General features: G+C 36.8%; 1 protein-coding gene across 1 annotated transcript in view; it reads left to right on the top strand.

Annotated features, from left to right (window-relative positions):
* The window catches only part of CEP290 (centrosomal protein 290), a 52,501-nt gene that overhangs the window by 2,836 nt on the left and 34,360 nt on the right, over positions 1 to 15,305 (top strand). Inside the window, exons 7-22 of the mRNA XM_069858440.1 lie at positions 26 to 79; positions 1,062 to 1,214; positions 2,294 to 2,476; positions 2,852 to 2,941; positions 3,016 to 3,138; positions 4,040 to 4,163; positions 4,686 to 4,858; positions 5,364 to 5,526; positions 6,154 to 6,254; positions 6,345 to 6,432; positions 6,907 to 7,019; positions 9,362 to 9,446; positions 10,571 to 10,713; positions 11,294 to 11,458; positions 13,805 to 13,954; positions 14,569 to 14,684. Coding sequence (XP_069714541.1) covers positions 26 to 79; positions 1,062 to 1,214; positions 2,294 to 2,476; positions 2,852 to 2,941; positions 3,016 to 3,138; positions 4,040 to 4,163; positions 4,686 to 4,858; positions 5,364 to 5,526; positions 6,154 to 6,254; positions 6,345 to 6,432; positions 6,907 to 7,019; positions 9,362 to 9,446; positions 10,571 to 10,713; positions 11,294 to 11,458; positions 13,805 to 13,954; positions 14,569 to 14,684 — 2,024 coding nt within the window. The remainder of the gene's footprint in view (positions 1 to 25; positions 80 to 1,061; positions 1,215 to 2,293; positions 2,477 to 2,851; positions 2,942 to 3,015; positions 3,139 to 4,039; positions 4,164 to 4,685; positions 4,859 to 5,363; positions 5,527 to 6,153; positions 6,255 to 6,344; positions 6,433 to 6,906; positions 7,020 to 9,361; positions 9,447 to 10,570; positions 10,714 to 11,293; positions 11,459 to 13,804; positions 13,955 to 14,568; positions 14,685 to 15,305) is intronic.

Here is a 15,305-nt window from a genome sequence, read left to right as displayed (position 1 = left end):
ATGAGGGTCTTCTGTCTTGTTCTAGCTTGCTCTTCGAATTGAAGATGCTGAAAATGAAAACATCAAATTAAAGAGAGAGGTTAGTAGTAAAGGATTATTGCTGATATACTGTATTTTTAACTTTATTTGTAAATATATTATTAGCTTTCTGCATTTATAATCTTTAGTGTGGCATGATGTTTAATTCTGGTTTAGAAAATTTCCTGGTTATTGGTACAAAGAGAATATGGAATTTTAATCACATTTAGCAAATACATAGTACACCTGCTCCGATGAAACTTAGTTAACTGAGGTCAGGGGGTGTTTACATATGAAAGTACAACATCCTACCGTGCATTAATTTAGTCGGGACTTCATGCTTTCAATTGTTAGTATGTTTCTTAAGTACTGTTGCAAATAGATTTGGTGGCTCTTAGACAGGATTTGGTTTATGCTTGCTGCTCTTGCTAAGATTATCTCATTGGAGAAAATAAAATTATAAGAAGTCAAAAAGTTAATGTAACAACAAAAGCAGAGATAGAGTTGACTTTCTTTACTACTAGACTTTTTTTCTAATGACTCTCTTGAAACACTGTTTCCTAGCTGTTTTTAGAAAAATACCCCGTTCTACAGCATTTAATACCCATGGTCTTGTCCTCTGTGGAGAAAAAAAAAAAAGACAGCAAGAAATAAATCAATGTCCTGTAGGGAAACCTCAAGAACCATTCCTCAAAATGCTCTTTTATCTATGTGTGTGTATGTATGTACATACATGCATGCACAAGTATGTAGTAAACTATTTTCTTTTCTGTACATGTCGATTCCTATTTAGTCTTCCTAATGCAAAGAGAATTTCTAATATTTCTCATGCTTTGTTCTCTTGGTCTTATTCTCTCCTTTTATACCCGAAGAAAAAACGCATAAAGAAAAAGGTGAGGCTTCTAAGTTTTTTAAAAGCAGACTGTAGGAATTTGGGTAGGTTTTTCATAGGTCTTAGCTCTTTGTGTTAGCTTGCTAGAAAAAAAACAACTTTTTCTTCAACTCTGCAAAATAAACTTATATTTGGATTGCTTTCTGTGCAGAATGATCAATTGCGTCAGGATGTCGTTGACTATCAGAGGCAAATAGATTCTCAAAAAGAAGCAGTCCTGTTACGAAGAGGAGAAGATTCTGATTACAGGTCACAGTTGTCCAAAAAGAATTTTGAGCTTGTCCAGTGTTTGGATGAAATTCAGGTAAAATCTATCTATGCTATTGAGTATTTCATAGAATCATAGAATGATTTGTGTTGGAAGGGGCCTTAAAAATCATCTAGTTCCACCCCCCTCCAAGGATGGGGCAGCCACAGCTTCCCTGGGCAACCTGGGCCAGTGCCTCAACACCCTCATGCCCTCATGGTGAAGAAATTCTTCCTTATGTCTAGTCTGAATCTGCTCCTGTCCAGTTTATACCCATTGCCCTTAGTCCTATCACTACAAAAGCCTTTGTGGACAGTCCCTCTCCAGCTTTCTTGTAGACCCCTTCGGGTACTGGAAGGCTGCCATAAGGTCTCCTCAGAGCCTTCTCTTCTCTAGGCTGAACAACCCTAGCTCTCTCAGCCTGTTGTCATAGGAGAGGTGCTCCAGCCCTCTGATCATCTTTGTAGCCTTCCTCTGGACCCGTTCCAATAGTTCCATATCCTTCTTATGTTGGGGATTCCAGAACTGGACGCAGTACTCCAGGTGAGGTCTCACAAGAGTGGAGTAGAGGGGGAGAATCACTGCCCTTGACCTGCAGGCCACTCTTCTTTTGATGCAGCCCAGGGTATGGTTGGCCTTCTGAGCTGTGGGTGCTCATTGCCAGCTCATGTCGAGCTTCTCATCAGTCAACACTTCCAAGTCCTTCTCTGTAGGGCTGCTCTCAATCACGTCATCCTCCATCCTGTATTGAAACCAGGGATTGCCTCGACCCAGGTGTAGGACCTTGCACTTGGCCTTGTTGAACTTATTAGACAGTCACTGACAATAGTGTTTTTCACAAAGCTATGTCAATTTTCAGATCTGGTAACACAGAGTAAGGGAGTTTGTAATGCAGTTGGGTTCTGTGATGCATATTGTCTGCAGCTGTGAATCTGGCAGAGGTAGTGAAGTTGCTGGCAATGGGAAATGTCTTGTGTGCTGTTAGGATTTTTTGAAATTGGTGATCTAGAGGTGAAATACTCTCTTCTGTGCTAATTTATACTTTCAAATCTTACATTTAACATAGCTATCATTTACTGGTTGTTCAGGTATTAAAATGTGCACTTTTTAAAAGCTGTTTTTCATTAAATTTGCAGAACTTAACTGAAACTAATGAGAAATTAGACATTCAAAACCAAGAAATGAGGAAGAATCTTGAGGAATCAGTGCAAGAAATGGAGAAGATGACTGATGAATATAACAAAATGAAGCGAATAGTGCAACAATCTGATATTGTTATGGATCAGTTAAGAAAAGAGAATGAACAGTACAAATATCAAGTAAGAACTGACTTTCGTATTATTGAATGTAATATGTTTTACATTTATATTGGATTGTTATATTTGAGCTTAAGTTGAAATACATTCAACATATCCAGTTGTAACTCATGCTCTACTGAAATAACACTCTCTAAAAGTAATGGGATCTTTAAATTTGATGCAGATTTTAAAACATGACTGCAGATCACTAAACCTTTTTGTACAAAACTGAAGTCATACTTTGTTTTTAAGAGTCATGACCTGCCCTTGCTGCTGAAGTGCTGATCTGCTAAATTGCATACAATTTAAGTTTGCATGATGTAGTGTGTTTGTATATACATATTGGCTAAGAAAAATATTTTTGTGATGTGATATTAATCCAAATGGCATTTCTAGGTTCAGGAGCTTTCAGACCAGCTGAAAGCAAAGAATGAGGAAGACGATCCACTCATGGCAGCTGTAAATGCAAAAGTTGAAGAATGGAAGGTACTTTTAAAAACTTACTTATTATTTTTAGAAATTATTTCAAACGTTCTGATGTTATTTTATCTTCTTTTTAGAAAATCTTAGCTTCAAAAGATGAGGAACTCCTAGAGTATCAGCAGATGTTGTTTCACTTGAATGAGAAAGTGAAAATATTCCAACTTGATGTAGACAGAAACAGCATAGTGACCCTTCAGCAGGTACAGTCATGTGACAAATTGTGCATGTAGAAATGACCATTCACCGAGTATGGTAGTGACCAAATAATTATATAGTCTCTCATAGTTTGCAAATAGCAGAATATGTATTACTTATATTTCAGAATTATGAGATGTATTGATTCATTCCACTAGAGGGTTAGCTTAATAGACAGTGGTGAAAGGAAACTTCTGCTGTATGTATGAACTGAGGTCTTTGTAGTTGGTTCCATTACTTTCATATTTATCTTTTCTAAACATTAAGTGATTGTTTTAACATCTAAGCATCCATAATTCAAACTGCACCTTAGTTTCTTTCCTCTAAATTTTTTAGTCTTACTTGGAAGGTTCTTACCTACTCATTCATTTTTTGCATTCCTTTCTATCATCTGTCACCATAACATAAAGTCTGTGGCTCACCCCATGATAGAGCTAGCAGAATTTAAGTCTCTCTCATTCATGCAAAATTACATGATTTTGAATTTTCTCACTTTCTTGAAAAACATAAAAATTATAAATGATGCAGCCTGTTAGGAACCCTGAAATATGCGTTATGGAAAGTGTAATGTATGCTACTAGGATGATGTCCTACCTTGCCTTGAGTTTTTTGAATGAGTGTGTCATTATATTTGTGTTACATGTTGGCCCCTTGTAGACATTTTTGTTTGAATGCTTTTTTTTTTACTCTTTCTTTTATGTTTCCTGCTTTGCCTTTTTGTACTCAACTTCTAGATAATATCTGAACTCTATGTTGTAAGTACAGTATATTTGCTTGTTCTTTAAATTGTTTTGTATTAGCTACTTTTAATTTCTTCACTTATTGTGTGGTGGTCTGTATTTTTTCGCTTGCCTGTCAGTAAAGAAGAATTCTTTAATGGGGTTTATTTTTTTCATCTATGTGTAGGGAATACAAGATCGAGATGCTCAGATAAGATTACTTACTGAGCAAGTTGAGCACTATACTAAAGAAATGGAAAAAAACGCATTTCTCATGGAAGAATTAAAAAATGATCTCCAAAAAGGTAAAGGTAACATGACCATTTTATTTTAAGGCCTATGAAAAGGCAAATAAGAAACCACAAATTTACTGTGCATTCTTTAGAAATGCAGAAAAAATATTTACAGGAATTGAGTAATATTAGTCTCTAATTTTTTTTGTTCATTTCGGGTTTTAATCATGTGAGATGAGTTTAAATTTCTTCACAGTGGCTTTTATTCTTCAATGAGGTTTATGGGTCATACAATGCCTAATAAACTATACACGGTCTGTAAAGGGTGGGACATAACATATAAAGTTTCAGCTCTATCAAGAATTGAAATAATTAAAATAAATTCTGTTGTCCCGTTTGTGTACTTACTTTTATAAATATCATTTGAATGAATGAGTGAGAGGAGGGGGAAAAGTTTGATATTTAGTCTTTTGTAATCACCTTAATTAAAAAGAGCAGACAATTAAGATCTCCTTTACAAAATCATCTGAAGTGTTTCTTTCTTGCTTAATGGCTGATAGCAAGAATCCCTAGTAAACAAATCAAGGTTTTTCTTTCCAGGTCACTCATCTCTTGCTCAGCAGAATTGGATTGGGGATATGCAAGAAAAGTTAACAGTGCTAGAAGAGAGAACTAAGGAGGCTGAGAAATCAGCAGAATTAGCAGAAGCGGATGCCAGAGAAAAGGACAAAGAGCTTGCTGAGGCTCTGAAAAGAATGAAACTCTATGAACTGGTAAATCAATTTGTCCATGTGAACAGAGTATTTAATCGTATTTTTAGGTGATAATTTTGTCCTTCCATTTTTTTATTCACTGTATTGTAATTAGAAATTAAATTAATGACTTCTGATGCTGGAGCTGTTGGCTTTTTTTTTTTCTTTCATAATAACATTTACTGGTCACTGACTGCATGCATACTTAATTTTTGCAAGTTGTCAGTTTTAACATATTCATATGGGCTTTTGAAGTCTGTTGAATGGTAATTGAGCAGTTAAGATATAGTTCTTCAAAGGATCATTTAGTAAGAGGTCTCAGTTTCTAAACACGTAATCAAAAGACGGATTTGTAGGATCTGCTTTTTATTCAGTAACTTTTTTCACTAAGTGTAGGGCAGAAGAGGGATACAGATTGAAAAACATTTTTTCTTATATGTGTAGTGATGAAAGACAGATTCGTAGTTTATTTTCTTGCATCTTCTGTTGATTGCTTTGGTTTTACGTCCCATTTGTTTTTTTACAGGGTGTATATGGTTTAGAAGAGGCTATTGCCGAAATAAAAGATTTAAAAAAGGAAATCAAAATACGAGATAATAAGATTGAAACGTTAGTTAAGGAAGTCAATAAACTTGAACTTAAAATAAATGATTTTCTTGATGAAAATGAAGAACTTAGAGAGCGCTTAGGTATGCTATATTCATTATGTTTTCAATTATTTGTGTGTAAGAATCGAAATAACATTATATCATGGAAACCTTTTACTATAAGAAGTAGCTACTTGGAAATAAATTAGTGTATTCTGCTAATATTTGCAAATAGTTTTAGTTAGGAAAAGCTGCATGAATATGTATGACTAAACCTGAATATACATAACTAAACTTGGCTTACAGATTGCTTTGACAGAAGGAAGTAGGAGAATAGGTTTTGTAGTGCTTTTTTGGCTTTGATTCCTCTTTGACTATACACTGCTTAATTAGTTTCATAATATGGTATTTGGAAAGGGTAACGTACTGAAGTTTTAATGATGGATTGAAAACCAGAAAACTTTGGACCGGCTTATTTTTACATTGAAGAATCTAAACATAAATTTAGTTAATTTTAGGTGGCATTTTATTACATTTTGTTTTCTGAGTAACTGAAGTAAAATTATGTTTACTAATGTCATTACATGGAAGGTGTGTGTACATATACAAGTTTTTTTTTTAATTCTACCAGACTAGTTATATTCTTATTTAAATTAATTTCATTCTAATAATTACTAACATTAAGCTTCCTCCTTACTGAATAATTATACAGCATACACTTTGTTTTAGGTCTTGAGCCAAAGACAATGATTGATTTAAATGAATTCAGAAACAGCAAAACACTGAAGCAGCAGCAATATAGAGCTGAAAACCAGATTCTTTTGCAAGAGGCAAGTGATAAATTCTACTTTTGTGAGAGCTACATAATAAAATGCTATTTGAACAAAATTAAATATTGATCTGTGAATAATAATATACAGATTGAAAGACTGGAAGAGGAAAGAATTGAGCTGAAACAACAGGTTCGTAATTTGGCTAAGGAGAAAGGAAGAGGAGTTGCAACGACAGGTAGGATTTCTTTTAATTATAAACTCCCCTTTCAAAACCATACTGGCTATACTTATTAACATAACTGTGTTGTGTTTACTCATTTGTTCAAATTACGAGGGCAAATACATTTCATTGAATCTGTACAAAGAGACGAGTGGGTTTGTATTTCCATAGTCTTACAGCCCAGTAGCTTTTTGAATTGTGATGGCTTGTAACACATCACTGACAGTTGTGTCATTGGCTTCAAGTTTTTAGATGCAGAATGATCTTGCCCTGATTTCCAGTAAATCTCTGTAAAATATGCGTTTGAAAAAAATTTCATTTCTGTGACACCCAGGGGAGCATAATGCACTCAAATTGAAAGTTTTACAGCTCTTTACTTTGCAGGTATAAAACTAGAACTCAGATATACTAAATGGAATATATTCCCTTGCTTGGAGACCAGTTAAAAAATTGTAATAATTTATTACTTGTACATTTACTTGCAATTAGTATTGGATCCTGGTGATGTAGAGATGACTTATGGCTTTGCTGAAGAGAAGGGAATGAATAGAAGGAAGTTGGATTTCCTGAACAGACATGATGTTGCTGAGATAAAAGCAAAGGTAGGTTCATAAAGCAGATTCACAAGTAGTTATTTTATTTATCTTTGAAAATAAAAATAATGTCATTTTGTAAATATCTGTTTAAATATTTCTCTAAGTTCTTTTATTAACGGCTTTTAAAGAATAGGAAAATTAATAAATTGCCATATTTTTTAGAAGACTAAGAGTGAATATTCTACATTTTTTATGAATTTAGGCTAGCAACTCTTGTAATGTGTAAAGGAGAAACACACTTGCAGATAGAGAAGCACTAGTTGGGCTTTTGAAGTCAGAGAAAGGTATAGATGAAAACAGTAAGGCTGTGGGAAATCTCCCTAGTAGAACTTCTGGCAAATACTTCTTCAGTTCATTTAGGTATTTTTATTTACCTACTGTTTTTCATCATTGTCATAAATTATCTAGCATTCTTCCAAGAACGTGATCACAGAATCACTAGGTTGGAAAAGACCCACCGGATCATCGAGTCCAACCATTCCTATCAACCATTAAACCATGGCCCTCAGCACCTCATCCACCCAACCTTTAAACACCTCCAGGGAAGGTGACTCAACCACCTCCCTGGGCAGCCTGTTCCAGTGCCCAATGACCCTTTCTGTGAAAAATTTTTTCCTGATGTCAAGCCTGAACCTCCCCTGGCGGAGCTTGAGGCCATTTTCTCTCATCCTGTCCCCTGTCACTTGGGAGAAGAGGCCAGCTCCGTGCTCTCCACAACCGCCTTTCAGGTAGTTGTAAAGAGCAATGAGGTCTCCCCTCAGCCTCCTCTTCTCCAGGCTAAACAGCTCTAGTTCCCTTAGCTGCTCCTCATAAGACCTGTTCTCCAGCCTCTTCACCAGCTTTGTCGCTTTTCTCTGGACTCGCTCTAGAGCCTCAACATCCTTATTGTGGTGAGGGGCCCAGAACTGAACACAGGATTCAAGGAGCGGTCTCACCAGTGCCGAGTACAGAGGGAGAATAACCTCCCTGGACCTGCTGGTCACACCGTTTCTGATACAAGCCAAGATGCCGTTGGCCTTCTTGGCCACCTGGGCACACTGCTGGCTCATGTTCAGTTGGCTGTCAACCAACACTCGCAGGTCCTTCTCTTCCAGGCAGCTTTCTAGCTAGACTTCTCCTAGTCTGTAGCACTACAGACCCGGCATTTGGCCTTGTTAAACCTCATGCCATTAGTCCCAGCCCATCAGTCCAGCCTGTTCAGATCCCTTTGCAGAGCCTCCCTACCCTCCAGCAGATCAACACTTCCACCCAGCTTAGTGTCGCCTGCAAACTTGCTAAGGGTGCACTCAATGCCTTCATCCAGGTCATTGATGAAGACATTGAACAGGGCTGGACCCGGCACTGAGCCCTGGGGAACCCCACTTGTTACTGGCCTCCAGCTGGAGTTAACTCCATTTACCACCACTCTCTGGGCCTGGCCATCCAACCAGTTTTCCACCCATGAGAGCGTTCGCCTGTCCAGGCCAGAGGCTGACAGTTTCCTAAGCAGAATACTGTGAGAAACTGTGTCAAAGGCTTTACTGAAGTCCAGGAAGACCACATCCACAGCCTTTTCCATGTCCAGTAGCAATGAGGAAACATAAATTGTAACAACAATAAGATAAGCAAATATGTCCTTCCAGTCTTTAACTGTAAATGCTTTTGAGTGGACGGCATTTGTTTTTGAGCCCACTGAGCTATGTAATTGATTAATGGAAAGTATGAGCATATGTACATCAGGCTTTTTTTCATTTATACAAGTTTCTCCGTGCTGCAGGAGAATACTTTGCTGTTGTGATTTCTCCTGAAATACTATGCTAGCAAAGCTGTGAAATGAATAATGCCTACTAATTGCATTTTCAATACAAAAAAAGATACGGGTTTTTTATATATTTTTAAAGGATAATTCTTGAAAATATTATTTTTTGATATATAAATACAGATCAAATCCTATACTAATAACTTACTGTTGGGTTTGTGTTTTTTTAGAATGAGCAGGTTTGTTGATAAAGGCTATGCTTTATTGTTACATAGACTTAAATATTGGAAAATGCAGAAGCCAAGCAGTACAGGTAGTACAAGGTTTTAAAAAACCAAAGCAGGATACATATTTATACAAGTTTTTTCATGGTTTGAGTATTTTTTGTGATAATTTTGTTGCTGTGAAGTTGAGACTATTTCTTTGATTGTTGCCTTCTATATAGCACATCATTTTGTTTTAAATACTGTGTCATTTTGCTGTTGAATATATATGGATTAGCAATATTTTCAAGCATTTACTCTCATTTTAGCACAGAGTGTTAAATGAAAATTCTAATACTAAAATTCCTAAATTACAGTTTTTGAGTCTTCTTTGTTCTTTTCTTTAGAATGAGTATCTTGCAAATGAATTAAGTGTGAGAGAGAGAGATTTGGAGAAGAACAGAACTATAGTAGCTAAATTTCAATGTAAATGTAAGTTGCAACCCGTTTTGAAACTAGGGAATATGTTCAGGTACCTGCAGATAGTTTGCTTATTGAGTTGTTCTGTTTTTGTGATTGTGGCCGCAAATATCTGTCTTTACAGTTTTTATTTGTTTTGGTATCTTTCACATTGATTGACTTTGCTGTGTACATAGAAGGTTGTTATACAGTAATTCTTATATGCTTCTCAACTGTGGAAACTATAGTTGTATTCACACCTGGACCAATTAACAATGATTACAAAATAATGAATGTAAATGGCAAGTACTGAATTGGAATTTCTTTGAATTCTCATTAATGACTTTTTTTTTTTAAAAAAAGTGTTTACATTGTATATCTTCATGTAGGTGTGTATAAATACATATATGGTCTTGCTAATTTAAAATTTAGATTAGTGCTAGTACACGAACCATAGTTTAATCATACTAAATATATGACACTAGGATCTCTCATGTTTTTCCTTCCTTAATCAGACCTAATAAGGGATTTAAAACTACAAATGACCCCGATTATGGTAATGATACAATTTACTTGTGTCATTGCTGTTCTTTCCTGGTTCCAAGGAAGTGTTGGGTAACGTCCTGACAGGTTTGTTGTTTTTTTAAAGTTCCCAGACTTATTGCTCTGTCCTGGAAACTCTGGAATTCCACTAAGAGACCAATGGTGGCAGGAAAAATGTGCACCTTGAGAGTCCTTGTTACAATTAAATAATTTAAACATTCTTTTATCCCAGTCTGCAGTGGGAATTTAAGTGATTCCTATAATACCTGATTGTTACACCCAAATAATTCCAAGATAGCCATGTTTCTGGATTAATGAAAGTCAATCAGACAAGCTACTAAAGGAATGGAAGAAGTGGCAGGAAACATTGAAGACTGGAAGGTTCAATCAAGACAAATATCTTCCCATGAAGTATTTTAAGTATTGTTTTGTTGGTATTTCTCCAGCAAAATATGATTTTTGGATGTTCTAGCAGCTCTACTTTTAATTTCCTAATTGCTTATGTCTGTTTATAATTTCTTGTATATCAAATCAACAAGTATTATGATCAAGCGTCTTAAGAATGATTAACTCAGTTTTTCAATGCTTTTAGATGTGTGTGATTTTTATTACAGTAAAAGAATTATCAGAAGAGAATAAACAACTTGAACAAGGAATGAAAGAAATATTGCAAGCTGTCAAGGAAATGCAGAAGGATTCAAGTGTGAAGGGAGGAGAAACAGCCTTAATAATCCCTAGTCTGGATCGTTTAGTTACTGTAAGCTTGCTTTCAGAAGTATTGTTTAGCTTTATAAGATGTGCAGGCTTTTTTTCTTCTGCTCAATTATTGAGTTATTGTATAATTAAATAGTAGCTTCCTTATACATATGCATCCTTAGTTACAAGTGGGAATACGTAGCGTGATACTTCTTTAAAAGTGCAACTATACAGCAACAAGAGGTTGCCAATAAAAAATTATTTAAAAAAATCTTCAGTGGAAGTGTATAAAACTATGTTTGGCAAGTTTATTGTCTCAGTCGTAAAGCTTAGTTAAATGCTTATATACATGTCTTTTATCTCTGTGGAACCTGCAGGAAATATTTAAGGAAAAATCTTAAAAAAAGAAAAATTCAAACATCTTACCCCCCAAAATAGGCTTTTAACAGGAAAATTTAATGATTTAGATCATAGTTGGTGGAAAATATACCATCAGGGAACGGCCAAATAGATTTTAAAGTGGTGAAATTGCGTACTTTTTGCTAATCTCTTGTAGTCTAAACTTGAGGACTCCAGTTTGTTATGAAAAAACAAAGCGTTTCTGCACTTCTTCTCTGTTAATTAAATGTTTGTTGCATTAGGCAATGGAGTCAAAGAATTCAGAAGGAAACTTCGATGCTCAAGTGCACTTGAAAACTCAGGTTGACCAGCTTACAGGACGAAATGAAGAATTAAGACAGGAACTGAAACGGACTCAGAAGGAAGCAGCAGATTTCTCTAATCAGCTGGCAACTGCAAATGAAAAGGTATACAATATATATCATACAATCTTATACTTGAAAAATGGCTGCTGATTTAGAACAAATATATGATACACAATATATGATACTGAATTTAGCTTATGTACAAAGTGTAATTATGCAAATTTAAATTATATTTATGTATCGGATCTACAAATTTGTCCATTTGAAGTTCAGATCTTAATCTTCTTAATATTACTTTATCCTTGGAATATCATATCATGTTGAACAACAAACATGCCTGTCTTTTGGGGAGAGCTGTGCCCAAAAAATCTCAGAGACTTCTTTCTTCAAAAAGCCAGTAGCCTTGCATTTGTTATTTGGAATCATAGAATCACTAGGTTGGAAAAGACCTTTGAGATCATCAAGCCCAACTGTACCTGTCCACTACTAAATCATATCCCTAAGCACTTCATCTACCTGTCTTTTAATTACCTCCAGGGATGGTGACCCGCACATCTACCTGGGCAGCCTGTTCTGGTGATTGATAACCCTCTTGGTGAAGAGATTTTTCCTAGTGTCCTATTTGATTCTCCCAGGACAACATGAGGCCATTTCCTCTAGTCACAGAATCACAGAATAACCAGGTTGGAAGAGACCCACCGGATCACCGAGTCCAACCGTTCCTACCAAACACTAAACCATATCCCTCAGCACCTCGTCCACCCGTGCCTTAAACACCTCCAGGGAAGGTGACTCAACCACCTCCCTGGCCAGCCTGTTCCAGTGCCCAATGACCCTTTCTGTAAAGAATTTTTTCCTAACGTCTAGCCTAAACCTCCCCTGGCGGAGCTTGAGGCCATTCCCTCTTGTCCTGTCCCCTGTCACTTGGGAGAAGAGGCCAGCACCCTCCTCTCTACAACGTCCTTTCAGGTAGTTGTAGAGAGCAATGAGGTCACCCCTCAGCCTCCTCTTCTCCAGGCTAAACAACCCCAGCTCTCTCAGCCGCTCCTCATAAGGCCTGTTCTCCAGCCCTTTCACCAGCTTTGTTGCTCTTCTCTGGACTCGCTCCAGAGCCTCAACATCCTTCTTGTGGTGAGGGGCCCAGAATGGAACACAGTATTCGAGGAGCGGTCTCACCAGTGCCGAGTACAGAGGGAGGATAACCTCCCTGGACCTGCTGGTCATGCCGTTTCTGATCCAAGCCAAGATGCCATTGGCCTTCTTGGCCACCTGGGCACACTGCTGGCTCATGTTCAGTCGGCTGTCAACCAACACACCCAGGTCCCTCTCCTCCAGGCAGCTTTCTAGACAGACTTCTCCCAGTCTGTAGCACTGCATAGGGTTGTTGTGCCCCAAGTGCAGGACCCGGCATTTGGCCTTGTTAAACCTCATGCCATTGGACTCTGCCCAGCGGTCCAGCCTGTTCAGATCCCTTTGCAGAGCCTCCTTACCCTCCAGCAGATCAACACTTTCACCCAGCTTAGTGTCGTCCGCAAACTTGCTAAGGGTGCACTCGATGCCTTCATCCAGATCATTGATGAAGGCATTGAACAGGGCTGGACCCAGCACTGAGCCCTGGGGAACCCCACTTGTCACTGGCCTCCAGCTGGATTTCACACCATTTACTACCACTCTCTGGGCCCGGCCATCCAACCAGTTTTCCACCCAAAAGGTGGAATAGGTCCTATCACCTGTCACTTGGGAGAAGAGACCAACACCCACCTTGCTACAACCTCCTTTCAGGTAGTTGTAGACAGTGATAAGGTCTCCCCTCAGCCTCCTCTTCTCTAGGCTAAACAACCCAGGTTCCCTCAGCTGCTTCTTGTAAGACTTGTTCTCCAGCCCCTTTACAGAATTTGTCCTACTTATTTGTCATAGAATCATTAAGGTTGGAAAAGACCTTGAAGACTTCAAGTCCAACCACCAACACCACGGTGATACAAAAAGATCTGCAAGTAACTAATATTCTAGAATAGTGTCTTATGTACAGTTAGAGAACCAGAAAGGTTTTAAGAAGTTAAATGAAAAGGCAAAGATTTGTTTAGAATAAACCATCAAATAGCCACTGTAATAGTTCTATTCAAAACTTTTATCTTTTTTAAAAAAGAATAGAAATGTGCTGCATTTAAACAATTTGGAATAAAACTATGAAAATCCTCAGATGTGTGAAGGTTCCCTGATTGCTGAATTAATTTGGTAAATTTGACTTCCTATTATGCTTTTAATGATTTGTGGAACTGCAGCATTTTTAAAGCATTACTTTAAAGAGCATTTGCTTCAGAATATAAGTGGAAGTTATGTTGTTAATAACAACTGATGTAGCACAGGAAAACAATATATTCTCCAATGGTGATTTTTTTTTTAATTGACTAGCAAGAGCCACTTTATGATTTTGTTTCTTTTCTTTAGATTGCACAGCTGAAGAATGAAATTTCCTTATTACGTCAATCAGAAGGTGCCAATGTTGTCTTCCGAACAGTGAATCTTCCAGAAGGAATGGTTCCTTCAAGTGTTAATATGATTAATTCTCTGAATGAATATTTAATACATCTTATACAGGTAACTCCTTTACTCCTTGATATCAAAAATAATTGTAACATACAGCTAATTCCTCCAAATTCTAGTAGCATGCCATGTATAGTAGCATTCCTCTATACAGGAACGGTCTCTATTTATTTACCATATGAATTTTCATTCCATTTTTTGTCAAAAATATGTCAACATTTGCGAAAAGGCATAAATACATTGAAACTAAAGCTGATGATTCCCATGGGAAGCATGGCAGGTGACCATATAGTAAAGAGGATTGCGTGATTATAAAGTAGAAGAGTGTTTGTGAACATGGGAAGAATACATTGCTTTCTAGTTAGATGTTCTGTTAGTATTCTTGGTGAGCTAGGGACATGTCATGGTGTTCTGTACCTTGAGGGCTGTAATCCACAGTGCAATTGTGCAGTACTTCACACCTATTGATAGGAATGCTGAAAGGTTATTGGACATTTTTTCATCTGTTGCTTCTAAAGAAAATACAGACCTCTTATCTACAGTTCACACAGTTCATGGCAGAAGAATCTATCATGAAAAACACAAGGAGAACTGGCATTTTTGTTAATCTTATAATGTTTAAAACCTGTATTAATCACTAATATTTTTATTTGGAAAATAATCATTAGGAACTGGAAAATAAGGAGCAGTTACTTAAGCAATTAGAAGATGCAGTAGAGAACTATAAACGAAAATTTGCAGTAATTCGTCATCAACAAGGCTTGCTATATAAAGAATATCAAAGGTATTGTTCTCTTTTCTGACTTATGAAAGTTAAACTGTCTAAATGTTAAATAAGTTTGAATACAAGATTTGCTACTGTGTTGAAGTAGTTCTTTAGTTAACGTCATAAATACTGCTTTTCTTAGATATGGACTCCATATATTTTCTTCAGTTCCAAGTAAAGAAATAGAAGTGGATAGAGGGGAGTAGTTCGAGCCAAAGTGAAGCTGAATCTTTTATGTTTTTGTTTGTTCTTCACTGAAGTAGAAAAGTACAGTGGGAAATCATGCCCTTTATGCATCTGAAATAAAATTCATGTAGTAGAAGGCAAGATTTGCAAACCCATTAAATAAAAAGGTTAATATTATAGACGTTGCCTGCAATTTTGTTTAGAAGTCTGGTCTCTAATGCAGAATTTGGATATGGGAAACCAGAGTTTAATTCTGTCCACTTCCTGAGGGAAATGGGAGCCATCATCTTTTGAAGAAAAAAACAGCTCTGCTGTGGGGAATTCTTCCAGAATGAGCGTGTAATCTTTTCCTTATGATAGTGTGCTATTCTTCCTGCAAAACTAAAAATACTTTAAAATCGACTTAGGTATTGTGTCTCTCAGGAATTGCAGAAGTCTTGCTCACCTTGCAAG

The sequence above is a fragment of the Phaenicophaeus curvirostris genome, chromosome 1 (assembly GCF_032191515.1).
Source record: "Phaenicophaeus curvirostris isolate KB17595 chromosome 1, BPBGC_Pcur_1.0, whole genome shotgun sequence".
NCBI classification, from domain to species: Eukaryota; Metazoa; Chordata; class Aves; order Cuculiformes; family Cuculidae; genus Phaenicophaeus; species Phaenicophaeus curvirostris.
This window is presented reverse-complemented; position numbering and strand designations above follow the sequence as displayed.